We start from the raw sequence: 14,441 nt of genomic DNA, 5'->3' as shown, positions 1-14,441 counted from the left end.
CAATGAACTATGATTTTCTGCAGACTTGTGTAATAGTTTTATCTATTATTGTGCAATACTGTCTTACCAATCATTTGTGTCTATTTGTCCTATGTGCATGGCTAATGGCTTTTATTACTGTAAATCATGTATTTTTTGAGTCATTAATAAAGATTACGTATATTGAGATATATATAAAATTAGTGTCCTTCTTTGTAGGAGATAATATCTCTAGTTCAGGTGTGGTTTGTAGTTAGGCTTCATTCACTTCAATGGAACTGAGTTGTGTAATGAGTAAAGTGTCCATAAGGACAGAACCAAACCCTGTTCCAATATATGGGACAGTTGTAGAAATATCTAGAACAAATCTGCCATGTGTGAGTTCATCGTAAAGGGGTTCTCCCATAAGAGCAACCCCTGTCCATATACATCCACCGTAGACCCATCTCATCGAACCACAAGCAGCCTATCTCACTCTTGTGGACTCTGGTGGGCCACACGTTACATAGTAGTTCAGTCACCCTCTAATTCTACATGCTATAGACATACTGCATTCCCCTTGCTACCGGTAGTAGAGACATAACATGAAGCCGGTGGACCCCAGTGCAAAATCAGTCACGGGAACCCTCAACTATAATGCTTTATCTCTAGTACCGGCCTCCTTATATGAGGAAAAGAGACTTTATGGGCCCTCAGGCTATAACTATGCCGCTGCTTGTAAGCACTTCCTTTTTCCTGCAACATTTTGCATTCCCAGCCTTAGAGATGTGTTTTCTTTCTTTAGGATGATCGTATCTGTTGGATACTTTGGCTTGTCACTTAACACTCCTAATTTGCATGGTGACCCATATGTGAACTGCTTCCTGTCGGCGATCATTGAAGTCCCTGCTTATATCATAGCCTGGTTGCTGCTCAGAAACTTCTCCAGAAGATACTCTACGTCCAGCACATTGTTCCTTGGAGGAGTGGTTCTTCTTTTCATACAACTTGTGCCTCAGTGTAAGTTGCACTATATGCATTATTACCCATATCTTGTCATATTCACTTTATGTAAATTTGTCGATGAAAGTGCAGCGTTAATATTTTGCTAGGACAACACTGCTGATCTCTTGGCGTCAATGACTTGAGCTGTGCACACATGTGAGCTGTGACTCCTCCTTAAACATAGACCTTAGGATGTTTGTATGTTTATTTCAGTAAGTACAGCAAGATACTTCTGGTGGATTTTCCCGAAGCACCAAAAATAGATGCACTTTTCAGTAACAGCCAATGTTCTTGTTCCCTCCTGTCTCAGCTCAGCATACTTCATACATCAGTCTCAGTTATAATCTACATGGTAAAATAAATACTAATAAATCAAGAAAAATTCTCTAAAAAAAGTAAAAGAGAAAAAAAAAATCTGTAATGCTGCAGGGTAGGCAAAGGATATAACTGCTGCATACTTACTTGTCCTGCTACATCGCAACTGCCGGTTTCCAGGCCACCCACTGTCCACCACTTTTTGCCACGTTCATCTTTTTCAGCGGTTATAAAGAAGACCCATAAAGCATCCTGAATTTTATGAAGGACCCTTGGGTGCTGGCCTGTCTGTATCGTTTCTACTTTAGGTTGTCGTGTCATACACTACTGCTGTTGAAATATATATTTAGTGGTGCCTTTGATTACGAGCGTAATTCTTTCCGGGACTGTGCTTGTAATCCAAATCCACAGTTAAACCAAAGCAAAGTTTCCCATAAGAAATGATAGAAATACAGACAATTGGTTCCACACCCCCAAAATAATGATTTATTATTTTGAATAGCATGTAGAACAGATGAAACAACAATGAGAAACAGCTAAATGTGTCATATTATAAGTTACTGTACTGTATAGTAATCAGCATGTGGTATAATGTATAGTAATTAGTAACTGCATAAACCTTAAAAAACAGCAGCAGTTTGTAAATACAGAATGGAGGTGCAGATCCCCATAATACAGTAGCGTAGTACAATAGGCTAGACTAGAGAAGCAGGGCTGCTGTCAGAGGTCTGTGTGGTCACATGACAGCAATTGGGAAAGGGTGTTTGTTCGGCATGGACAAATCAGGAAGTGAGAATCACAGAGCTGTGCAAAAGGACAGTGACAGAAACTTTTCTATACAGCAGTGTGAAGGAATGAGCTGGGGCAGATGTGGGCACATACATGCAGCACTCTGTCCAGGGAGAGAGGGGTTACAGCTATGGAGAGATTACCTCCAGTCCTGTTCCCTGATGCAGCCCCAGCCTGAAGTGGATCTGCTATGATTTGGAAGGTGAGGGAGACTTCCGGGGTCAGAGTACAGTACTGTAGACCACACAGTGCAGATCATGCCCCTCCTCCACTCCCCTCCCACCCAGTACAGGGAGGGTCTGGTATTGCATTAGGGTTGGTCTTATATGGAGCTGAAAATTATGCTTGGGCACAGCATGAATTGGACTTCCCACTCTTTAACCCCCCCCCCTAAAAGTTCTTATTTATAGGTTTTCTCTCTGTTCTTGTGACCTTTTTGTTTTATCAGAACTTTGATCCTGCCTGCGATTATTCTTCCATGTATAAATTCACATTTATCCTGAACAACCTCCCCTGGAGTTCATCTATAGGCACAGTCATTTCTGAGATTAGCTTTATGTATTTTTAGGATGGTCCCCATTGCCCCTAGTGCACATTTCTAGGAAGTAATCCTCAAGGCTTGTGTACTCTTCCTCACTGCTTACAGGCCATGGTCAGTGTAATCCTTGCAGAGCTGTATGCTAAGCTCTCTCTGAGATGACTATTGTCCATACATTGTTTCTAAAATAAAGGAAAACGCCCAAAAAAATAACTAGTCCCAAAATGCACCAAAAGCATCAAATACAACAAGAAAAAGATCCCATTACGGATCAAAGAAATGCAGGGACAAACATAGATCAATATATCAAACAAAATTTTTTATTTAGACAATTCATAAGAATAAAATACAATATATCACAATATCATGGAAAGAAAAAACACACAAAGGAATAAAACACGACCAAACAGATGGAAAAACATACAGGTGGTGAGGGGAGACATACACATACTTTATAGGATCATATATTGCACATGCTATTCAGGATATATGTAATTGAGGGAATGCAGGCAGCCTCCACTATATGGCGCACTGAATGTAATTATATATAGCACTTGATAGTGTATAACCTGGCAGAAGCCCTGGAAAGTACGGGAGATACACAAATAAGTGTCTCCCTCACAGAAGAAATACTGATGTCTAAAATTTATAAGTAATGGAGGATGGCTGCATTCAATATAGTCCCACTCACCCACTCACCCCTTTCCATGATATTGTGATATATTGTATTTTATTCTTATGAATTGTCTAAATAAAAAACCATACATTGTTTCTGTAACAACAAGTTGTTTAACCCCTTAAGGTCAAAGCCAATTTTCGTTTTTGCGCTTTTGCTTTTTCCATTTTATGTTTAAAAGTCCATAGAGCTTGCATTTTTTCACCTAGAGACTTATATGAGTGCTTATTTTTTGCGAAACCAATTGTACTTTGCAATTACAGGCATAATTTTTCCATAAATTGTGAAACCGGAAAAAAATCATTTGCGCTGTCAAATTGAAAAAAAAAAAGAATTTGTTTTGATTTCGGGGAGTTTTGCATTTACGCCGTTCGCCCTATGGTAAAACTGACTTGTTATGCATGTTCCTCAAGTCGTTACGATTACAACGATATATAACATGTATAACTTATATTGTATCTGATGTATCTTATTGTATCTAAAAAATAAAAACTTATATTGTATCTGATGTATCTTATTGTATCTAAAAAATTCAAACCATTGTTAACAAATATATGTCACTTAAAATCGCTCCATTCCCAGGCTTATAGCGCTTTTATCCTTTGGTCTATGGGGCTGTGTGAGGTGTCAGTTTTTGCGCCATGATGCGTTCTTTCTACCGGTACCTTGATTGCGCATATACGACTTTTTGATCGCTTTTTTATTACATTTTTTCTGGATTTGATGCGACCAAAAATGCGCAATTTTGCACTTTGGGATTTTTTTGCGCTGACGCCGTTTACCGTGCGAGATCAGGAATGTGATTAATTAGTAGTTCGGGCGATTACGTGTGCGGTGATACTAAATATGTTTATTAATTTATTTATTAATTTATATTTATAAAATGGGAAAAGGGGGGTGATTTGGACTTTTATTAGGGGAGGGGATTTTTTATTAATAAAAACACTTTTTTACTTTTTTTTTTACATACACTAGAAGCCCCCCTGGGGGGCTTGTATATACATAGCACTGATCTCTCATAGAGATCAATGCTGTGTATATACACAGCAAAGATCCATTAGATCGGTCATAGATTGCTATGGCCTGCTGCAGGCCACAGCAATCTATTGCCGAGCCGGGATCAGCGTCATTTCGACGCTGAGGCCCGGCACGGGCAGAAGAACGGATCTCCCCCCCCCCCCCCCCCCCCCGTGCCACTAGACACCAGGGATGCACGGAGGAAAGCACTTCAATGCAGCTGTCAGGTTTGACAGCTGCATTGAAGGGCTTAATTAGCCGGTGCGGCAACGGGACCCGCGCCGGCTAATAGAGGCACTGCCCGGCTGCAAATTGCAGCCGGGATCGGTGCCGTTCAGAGCGGGGTCCCGCTCTGAACACCCCCTGCGGCACCATGACGTATCAGATACGTCATGGGTCACTAAGGGGTTAAAGCGTAACTGTCATTTCAGGGTCATTTTTCTGAAAACATTAAATATCAACAGTACAAGCGATTTTAAGAAACTCTGTAATAGGTTTTATGTACTAAAAGAGTTTCCTTCTGGACTGAAAAAGCAATCTCCCAGCCTCCCCCCTCACTTCAGATGCAGCAGGATTTCTGTGTCCATTATGTGGCTATGGAGAGGGGAGGGGCTGTTAGGAGTGACTGAGCATGGAGCAGTCCTGCACAGCACAACACCCTGAAATCTTCTCTCAGTAAGTTCATAGATAAGCACTGACCTTTCTGACCCCAGAATCCTGCGTTTTAGGTGCCCAGAGAGTCTACAAACAGCTGACCTTCATGTCACCTCTTCCTGCTCCCTCATCTCCCCCAGCCCCTCCCCCCTTCATAGGCTTACAATGGAGGGAGCAGAACCCGTCTTCACTGGCTTCTCTGTAATGAAGACGTGTTTTCCTGATAATGCACAGATAAGAAGTCAGGGGGGGAGGCTGGGAGATTGCTTCTTGAGTACAGAAGGAGGCTTTTTTGGCTGATGAAACCTATTACAGAGTTTCTTAAAATCGCTTAGACTACTGATTTCTGCAATAAAAAAAAATATGACCATTACGCTTTAAGTTTGTAAGGTTCTACAGCTAATCCTGGTTTTGCCGTCCTGTGTCAATTTTACATTATTCAGCATCATGGTCCCTAACTATTTTGTTGATTAGTAAAAATGTCTTTGTTACATATTGTCACTTCTAAATTAAATGCATTTAGTCTCAATGGGTATTAACCAAACCCACTAAAAACACATGAACCACGCTTGTAGGATTTCCAAAGCAAAATCAATCAGTACATGGACGGCCTTTCATTAGGATAGGCAAACAATATCTTATTGGCAGAGTGCAGACACCCAGCAACCTTGTCAATCAGCATTGAACAATGAAGAGGATCAGCAAAAAGCATTATACCTAAAGTAGTGGTGGTGCTCGATCACTACACTGCAACTCCCATTACTTTGTATCCTCCCAGAGGACAGGCCAGCCATGTAAGTCCTAGAAATCCCCTTGAATTAAACATCTATCTGTTGTTTTCCCTAAATTACGGGATAATTATTGTTCTAGAATTTCAAATTACAAAGCGATTCCATCACATTTTCCAGTCTGTGTTATATACAGATGTGGCCTGATGTAACATAGTCAATAAGAAAGTTGAGTTGAACATGTCATTGGGATTAAGTTAACACAGGCTTCATCTGTTCTCTTTATTTCATTACGAAAGCTAGCGTCAGTGTCTATTCCAACAATGTCCTTGTGTTGTCCTTGATGATTTTTTGTTTGTTTCTAATGAATGGAGTATAAGCTGTATTTTCCAGCCCCTTAGGCCATAGAAACATACATCTAGTGTAACATTGTGCGCTTCCTCCTTATATAGTAGAACGTCATTTGATACTAAGGCAATATGTTCTTGATCTTGCTGAACTAACGGGGGTTTGTGTTTGGTTGCAGCTCTGAGTATCCTGTCTATCCTGCTGGTCATGCTTGGCAAGTTTGGCATCACATCGGCGTTCTCCATGGCTTATGTATACACTGCTGAGCTCTACCCTACAGTCGTAAGAAACATGGGTGTTGGAGCCAGTTCTATGGCTTCCAGATTAGGCAGCATTTTATCTCCTTATTTTGTTTACCTTGGTAAGTCCACTTACTTTTTATAAGGAACATCATTCACATATACATAATCTACTGTGGATTTCACAGCTGTTTATTTATACTCGTCCAGTCCGCAGATTATGTGCGTGTGAACATACCCTTAGTAGTTTTTCTATAAAATGTATACAGGTTGGATTAGTAACACTCTTGTCCTTTTCTGTAGGTGCCTATGACAAACATTTGCCTTTTGTCCTGATGGGCAGTCTCACAGTTCTTGTGGGTATTTTTACCTTGTTTCTACCAGAGACCCATGGTATGCCTTTACCAGACACAATTGAAGAGATGCTTAGAGTAAAAGGGTAAGTGCACAATTTTTCATATTTACTAGGGTGAGGTGTATGCATATTATATTGTCAACACCTAAGCCCTTAGGATTACATATAAGATCTTTTTTTCCCTATGGGATGGTATACCATGAAATGAAACACAGCTTTATCTGCAGTACAGAATGGAACATGATGGACAATGCAGGAGAAATTGGACTGTATAGGGCAAGAAACTAGTCTCAAAGGTTTGGGGCTCACAGAATCACTGGAAATCAGAATAAATTCAATTTGAGGTGAACCTGTTTGTTCTTCTGTATTGTGCATACACTACAGTATATATTGAGTAGCAGAGGAAACAGTGTTTGACCTTACAACATACATTTGTACCATCTATAACACTTACCAGCTAAGTTGGACATCCACTTGCACTTTCTTGATTTAAGGGGTCACATTTCCCTTCTATAATTTACATTTGTTCATCAAGTTCAACCTTTTATACTCGGCAATCCTAGTTGATCCAGAAGATTACAAACCAGTTTGCAATATGGAAAAGAAACTCTTGTGGGACCACCTTTGGAATACTGTGTCCAGTTCTGAAGACCTTGCCTTAAAAAAGGATACAGATAAAATAGAACGGGTCGAAAGACTGGCTACAAAAATGGTGGAGGGTGTCAGGCATAAAACATTATATATATATATATATAATAAGGATTTGAATTTGTAAATTCTGGAGGAAAGGGGGGGATATGATCGAAACCTGAAATATGTTAAATGACTAAATGATGGAAGTGTTTTTAGAAAAAACTGAACCCAAGAACAAGGGTGCACAGTCCCAAGTTAGCTGGGAAATATTACTTTACTGAGATAGTAGTAGGTGCTTGGAACAACCTACTAGCAGATGTGGTTGGTAAATGTACAATAAGTGCATGTAAACTTGCCTGGGATAAACATATATCTATCCTAAAATAATAAGAAGGAAAATACTAAAAGGGCAGACTAGATGGACCCAGTGGTCTTTTTCTGTCGACAAACTTCTATGTTTCTATATTTAGGTTAAAAAAAAAAAGTATTATCTGTGGGCTAAGTACAATCACTCTTACATGAATATGTCCACAAGTATACCAATCTGTATTTCTGTTTTTCCACTTTCCAGATTCAGATATAAGAAAGGAATTAAAAAAGAAATGACACTTCCAAAGCACAGTAATGGAAATATGAAGGTTCTGTCAAATACGGCATTATAAACAAAATGACCAGAACTGTTGTCTCCAGCCCATGGGGCCCATGTTTTTGTTTTTTGACCTACATGACAAAGCAGTGCTGAATCCAGGGACCGATCCTGTAAAACTGGGATGTCATGGATAGCTGGCTGACATAAACCTCTAAGTTTTTGCACAGTTGGGATGTCCTGTATATTATATCTGATAAAGGAGCTGCTATGACCAAGGCAACAATGTTGTTCTGGGAATTTTTTTCTTTTTCTCAAAGTGTTGGCACTGGATATTTATTTTGCCCACTCGCTGAAGAAGAGGCAACAAAGGGGGCAAATTGAAGATGTTTGCACCACTATTAATACAGTTGCTGAAAAATATATAAATTGTGCTTTAATTTATTAACTGCTTCTTTGCCAAGAACGCTACATGCTGATACAGAAATGTCATTGCATGTACATGTACGTATAGAAGCCATCTGCATTCCAGTGTCCTCTTCGGGCACACTTATAACATGGTAACATCCACGGAATGGGCTTGTCACCCTTCAAAGTCAACTCCACAATTTATGTACAGACTTAAAAAGCATTAAAACAAGGTTATCACAGTATCAAACTGGATCCAAGGAAGTCCTGAAGAAGAATCTGAGTAAATATCAACCTGTATATGGTATAAACGAGACATTCTTCTATCCTATTCATTTTTATATGTCCATTCAAACTGTTGTCTTTCTTTCATGTTTATTTTATATGAGCAGCTATGCACAAAACCTGTTGGTGTTTTTTTTTAATGGTTACCACATGGCACGTCATGTACCAACTTAAACAACTGTTATTACTTCATAGACCCATGTATACTTGTTACTAGTAAACCAGGAATGCAAACCAGATTGACCACCAACTATAGACATTTTACAGTTTCAGGAGTCTAGTTAACACTTAAAGCATTGTTTCTATCATCCTGGCTTGTGTTGTGAACCACCACTTTTTCAAAGATCACAATGAAAATCAGACCTCGATTAGTGTGTGTCTTTATTTTACAAAAATTAAAAAAAGCCTTTTTTTCCTAGTATAGAGTGGGACAGGTGTAACCTAGACCCTGCAGTGCCCTAGGGCTGCAATGCCTCCCCACCCTGCCAGATTGGCAGCGGTTAGAGGCATCTGTTTCTGTCACTCTGGTGGCATAACAGCACAGAGTGTCATAAAGCTGCGGCTTCATTGTGCCTGTGCCAGAATGCAGAGTGACTGCGCATGCTTTGAGCAGTGCCCGGTGCTCTAAACAAAGTCCTGTCTGTCTATCAAATTGCAAGAGAGTGGAGATTCAACACACATAGGCTTTAAGGCCCTAGAGTATTGCAGACCCAAGTCCATGCCTCCTTTAAAATTTAATGGAATATAAACCGCATTTTTTTTTTAATGGTATGTTGTTGTTTTTTTATTGTGATCCCTGTAACAGTGCCGATGGCTCCCAATGCAAGTTAGGGGTTAACAGAGGTTGTCTAGAAAATTAAATAAATGATATGTGCTCAGACAGGAGGGGAACATGGCAAAAAAAGCTATACTAGCCTTCCTCTCTCCCCCACTGCCGCCACTGTCATAGTGCCTTGCTCCTAATCGCAGCACCACCATGATCATGCTTGGCACGAAGGGGAAGAGATGAAGACTAGTATTGCCTTTTTTGCCATGTTTACAGCATGTCCGCTTATATTATGGATTGTTTGTGAAATTATTACCGATCTCCACTGTTGACTTTAATGACTTTCACTGTAAAATCCACAATCAACTTTATTGCAGCACATTACCTATGGACCTGCAGTAAAACTCACAATTGTGTATTTTACGTGGATGTTTGCAGTGTGAACACGGCCTTAGCTCAGATTTGTCCGCTGCAGGACTTTTCTGCAAGCAAATCCATCTAGTGTGTTTTTAAAAGGTTCAGCTTCCTTGTAGTGCCACCATAGAAGAAATCAGCGAGGCTTTGTAGCTGTTCTCCATCCTGGGCAAGATATGAGGATGCTAAACAGGGGACTCCTTCTATTAATACAGTTTCCTAGTAGGAAATATGGAAATGGATTTCCTAAGCAGAACAACCCCCTGGGGGATCCATGAAGTTGCCAGTAATTTTCAGCAGTAATAATTGTATCTCGTGCATCTTCTGTCTGTCTGACGCCATATCTCTGTGTAAATTATTGCTTTTAAGGGACCCATTGCTTCAACTCCTGAATTGGATTTCCCTTTTCATATGAAGTTGTCACGTCTATTTGGTCATTACATGTCTGCTGTTAGTTACAGCTCCACTTTGACTTTTTCCTATAAACCAGGTGTCATATATAAAATGCAAGCAATGACTCCAAACCTGTATTTAACAAGCCTTAGTAAGTGACTAGCATGGTACCAGATGGCTCCCTCACATATTTGTGGGCGACAGTTTCTCTTCTGGCTTTATTACCTTGACCATGGCAGCTACTACAGTAATACCTCCTGTCTAGACCTATGTAAACTCTCAGGTGCTCTTAAGAAGGAATAGTCATAGGATATAACTTATCAAAAGTTAGAATTTTCTCTTTCATTTCATACAACTTGCAGACAACGTTTTCTATAATCATTTCCAGCTAGTGAATATTATCACCCAGTCTGGTCCCGGAGAAATTTCATTGTTAACATTTCCAGCCTTCATATTTCCATGTATTATAAGGTGTCCCTGCCATTTAAAAAAAACTTGACCTGTCATAGAGCCAAGTCAAACTTTTTGATTGGCACAGCCATTTGAACATGTGATCCTTTCTGGAGTCTCACTTTAGGAGATGGACTTTCATAAAAATAAATAAATTGCTCCATCGGTTTGAACAGTATATCATTCTTCTTGTAGTGTTGGATTAGGTTTTGTTCAGAAGTTGACTAGATCCTGTGTGACATCACTTCTGTACTGCTGGATGTTCTATATGTCTTCTATGAGGCTGAAGGAGGTCTGCTTAGAACAATGTTTTTCTTCCTAGGCTCTGTTCACACCAGCATCATTGCTTCCATTTTTAATTATTTTTCCAATATGTATAAACAGATGCTAATGGACCTCAATGACTTATTCCGGGTGCAAGTCTGGTAAATTCTAATAGCAAGAAAATCATTTCAGACTGCACTATTACTGCTGTCAAAAAATACCAAAAAGCTAGTCAGAAACCCAGACAGAATGCCCGAATATAGGTGTGAACAGAGTTTTATCATTTGCTTGTAATTTGCACTCATACTATGGTGTCCAGCTCATCTATATACTCTGAGACCTTGTAATGTATATATGTATATGTACATATGTAAATATGTATAAATTATTGATAACAGATCCTTATGTCATGTGTTGTAGCTGATGCAATTTCATTGTACATGTTTTAGGCCAGTTTCACATGAATTTATCATGTGTCGTCCCAGCCTGACCACAGGTCTGATGATTCAGGGTACAAACACACACAGCGTATACTCAGCAGATACGCAGCAGATTTGGTGGTGCAGATTTGATGCTGTGTTCAGTTATTTAGATCTAATCTGCTGCGTATCGCAGCAGTAAATACGCAGCGTATATGCCGTGTGTGTTTGTACCCTTAAACTGACAGCTGGGACAGCAGGACTTGTCCGTATTACTGACAATAATGCTTATGTAATATTTTTGTCCACTGACATAATTTCAGGATACTCTGGAGCCCCATACACCTAATACTGTGGGTTCATCTGACAACAGTGAATGAGAACGTTAGAGCGCAATTTTTTTTTTTTTACTAAACTGCTTTTGTCCACACTTAATATGCATATAATATTTTATATCCTACCTCCTTTTAAGCTCAAAAATATGTTCAAATATGAGATTTCCTTTGGCTTTTACGAAAATTTTAATGGCAAGATGGTATGCAGCTGTGTACTGATGTTAAAGAGGTATTCTTATCACCAAAGGTAACCCTATCCTGTGGATAAGGGAAAACAAACTGATAAGTCCGTGGTCGACTGTCATGACCCCCACCAATTCTGAAAATGAAGGAAAATTGTACCCTCAGAAGCAGTGAAAACTACTTCTGTCTTCTCCGCAGGGTCTGGCACCAGACACTAGGATGTTTGATCACTCCGGCAGTTGGCATACATATAATATGTATGTAGTTGTGTGGGCTTTAAGCACCTGGATGACCCATGGTATATACAGTAGGCAGTCTATAAGAAGCCTGAAATAGCTGGTAATAAAAAACAGTTGTTAAGTTTAAGTGAAGGATGTAGATACGATAGACACTGAGTCCACGTCCGTTTCATTTGTAAATTTATAGGTTTGCATAAAATTTGTATATTTGCGTAGACTAGCATTGCCTTTATATCCTTGCTGCTTTTGCATTACTGTGGGCCTGGGCTGTTACTTGGACAAATCTGAATAAACATATTGAGGCTTTATTAGAGCCACAGTTGGGTTGGGACTTCCAGCTCTTATACAAAGATACGCTAGTATAGGCTGCTTTAAAGGCAACCAGTCGCCCCATACCATGTCCCCCTACTGACAGCAGCATATAATAATATATAGTGACAGACATACTGTGTCCAGTAGTCTGTCCCTAGTATCAGTGTGTGTATAGCCTGAAGTGAAGGCCCAGCACTATAACTGATGAATCGTGTGTATCCGCCCATCAGTGATTGACAGGCGTCCCCTTATGCACAGTGACAGTAATAAGCCTGTCATTTATTCAAGGGCTGGGACAATTGGGCCTATTGAACATAACAGACTCCCTCTCAAAGCACTAGGCACATGATGTGGGTCCCATTCTAGTCTCTAATCCCATTCCAGAAGTATAGGCTCTGATACAGAAGGCAGGTACTGCATCACAATCCTCTTGTGCAATATCAGCAACATTGTGCGCCCATTGCTTACTGCATGCAGGCCTGGTTTTGCATGCTGACAATGATTGCGATGTGTAACCCACAGCCCACCCTAGGAAGAATGTGGCAGAATTGGTGCGAGAGGAGAGAGGAAGAGTGTTACTTTTATCCTCCCCCAATAACCTTTTTTAAACTGAGTGGCCAGTGTCAGCGAATGTGTGCTTTACTGCAGAAAATAAGAATACTATGGTTTTAGCCATGACCATGTTTTATCTGGAGCTTCTGTACAATAGCAATGATAATCCTCTGCTGTGTTTATCCAGATTGTGAATAAGGCACAAGCCATTCTGTCCATTATTCCGTTTTTCCCCTTCAAAAATGTAGCAGATTTCCTGGTGCACCTTTCCTGTATTAGCAGCAATTATTGCTTCCTCTTGTTTGGCAGCGGATGATGTACACATATCAGTCTCCATGCTATGGTCTCTTCAACAAGCTCTACGCCTTCCATTACTCTGGGTCTGTTGTATTTATTTTAAATGTTTTTAGCACTTTCTTACTTGAAATGTATATGAGCACAACAATGCAAAATCTCTGTAAAATATCTGTTCTTCTTTCTACTTTATCTTGTACTGTGATTTAGAACCGTTTTGTAATAATAAAATAAAATAAATAAAATGTAACTATTTCCATACACAGTTATATATTTAGAGACAAATGGAAGGACTGAGTATACTAGATAGAAATAAAGTAATATAACAACTGCCATGTGTGTCTGCTATGGAATCTATTACTGAAATATACTTAAAGGAAAACGCCAACATTTGTTATAGTTTGGCCATGTTGCTGCTCAACCCTGTACTGTGAACTCACTGCTGCTTTCAATGCTAAGTACTGTAACTTGGTTGCAAACGGGTTAGTAGCTGGCAGGGCACGGGTCCCCTGGTATTGTATGCCAGGGAAAAGCAAGCAAACCACTCCGCTAATAATAATAATAATAATAATATTAGCGACATTGTGGGGCTAGTGTTTAACAAATCGGGGGCCTGGTGTCACATGGGTTTCTTAGCTCAGTAATCATGTGGGGAGGGCTGTTAAGTTCTCTGCATTAGAGATGAACCAACCCTTAAGCACGCTCTGGTTTGTGCACACCCCAACACTCTGCATTTGATAACTTGTGGCTAAAGAAGTTGGATGCATCCATAAGCCACTTAATAATCAAATGCAGAGCGTTCAGGTTCAAACCCGAATATACTTGAGGTTGGCTCATCTCTACGCAGCATCATTCATGTGGCCCTTAGCTGCAACTTCAATACATAAGGTAACAACCGCACCAAATATATCAGAACAGTTCATCTTACCATAGGATCTCCACCAAATCCCTTTCAGTTCAACATTATATGCAAACAGTGAAACAAAAACTGGTTAAATACACCTTGTACCTCCGTACCTCAGGCTTGTAGCTCTCTTTGATACTGGATCCTCAAATGAAGAAATCCACGAACTCTGAACTTCGTCAATGCAAGAAAGTTTACACAGGACACCAGTTTGGACGCTTGGGTGAATGTAGCAGCCTGTGAGCTAGATTTATGTATAAGTACTGTGGAATAAACCTTCTTGCATTGACGAAGTTCAAAGTTCGTGGAGTTCTTCAATTGAGGATCAAGTATCAAAGAGAGCTACAAGCCTGAGGTACAAGGTGTATTTAACACCAGTTTT

The 14,441-nt window shown here is 39.9% G+C and overlaps 1 protein-coding gene across 1 annotated transcript in view; it reads left to right on the top strand.

Moving 5' to 3' along the window:
* Positions 1-8,247, top strand: part of LOC138792893 (organic cation/carnitine transporter 2-like) — a 41,661-nt gene extending 33,414 nt beyond the window's left edge. Inside the window, exons 7-10 of the mRNA XM_069970967.1 lie at positions 764-978; positions 6,207-6,389; positions 6,571-6,706; positions 7,827-8,247. Of these exons, the coding sequence (XP_069827068.1) occupies positions 764-978; positions 6,207-6,389; positions 6,571-6,706; positions 7,827-7,917 (625 nt within the window). The 3' untranslated portion in view covers positions 7,918-8,247. The remainder of the gene's footprint in view (positions 1-763; positions 979-6,206; positions 6,390-6,570; positions 6,707-7,826) is intronic.
* The last annotated feature ends 6,194 nt before the right edge of the window (positions 8,248-14,441 follow it).

The sequence above is a fragment of the Dendropsophus ebraccatus genome, chromosome 1, assembly GCF_027789765.1.
Source record: "Dendropsophus ebraccatus isolate aDenEbr1 chromosome 1, aDenEbr1.pat, whole genome shotgun sequence".
NCBI lineage: Eukaryota > Metazoa > Chordata > Amphibia > Anura > Hylidae > Dendropsophus > Dendropsophus ebraccatus.
The sequence above is the reverse complement of the archived record's forward strand: the minus strand, read 5'-3'. Positions and strand labels throughout refer to the sequence as shown.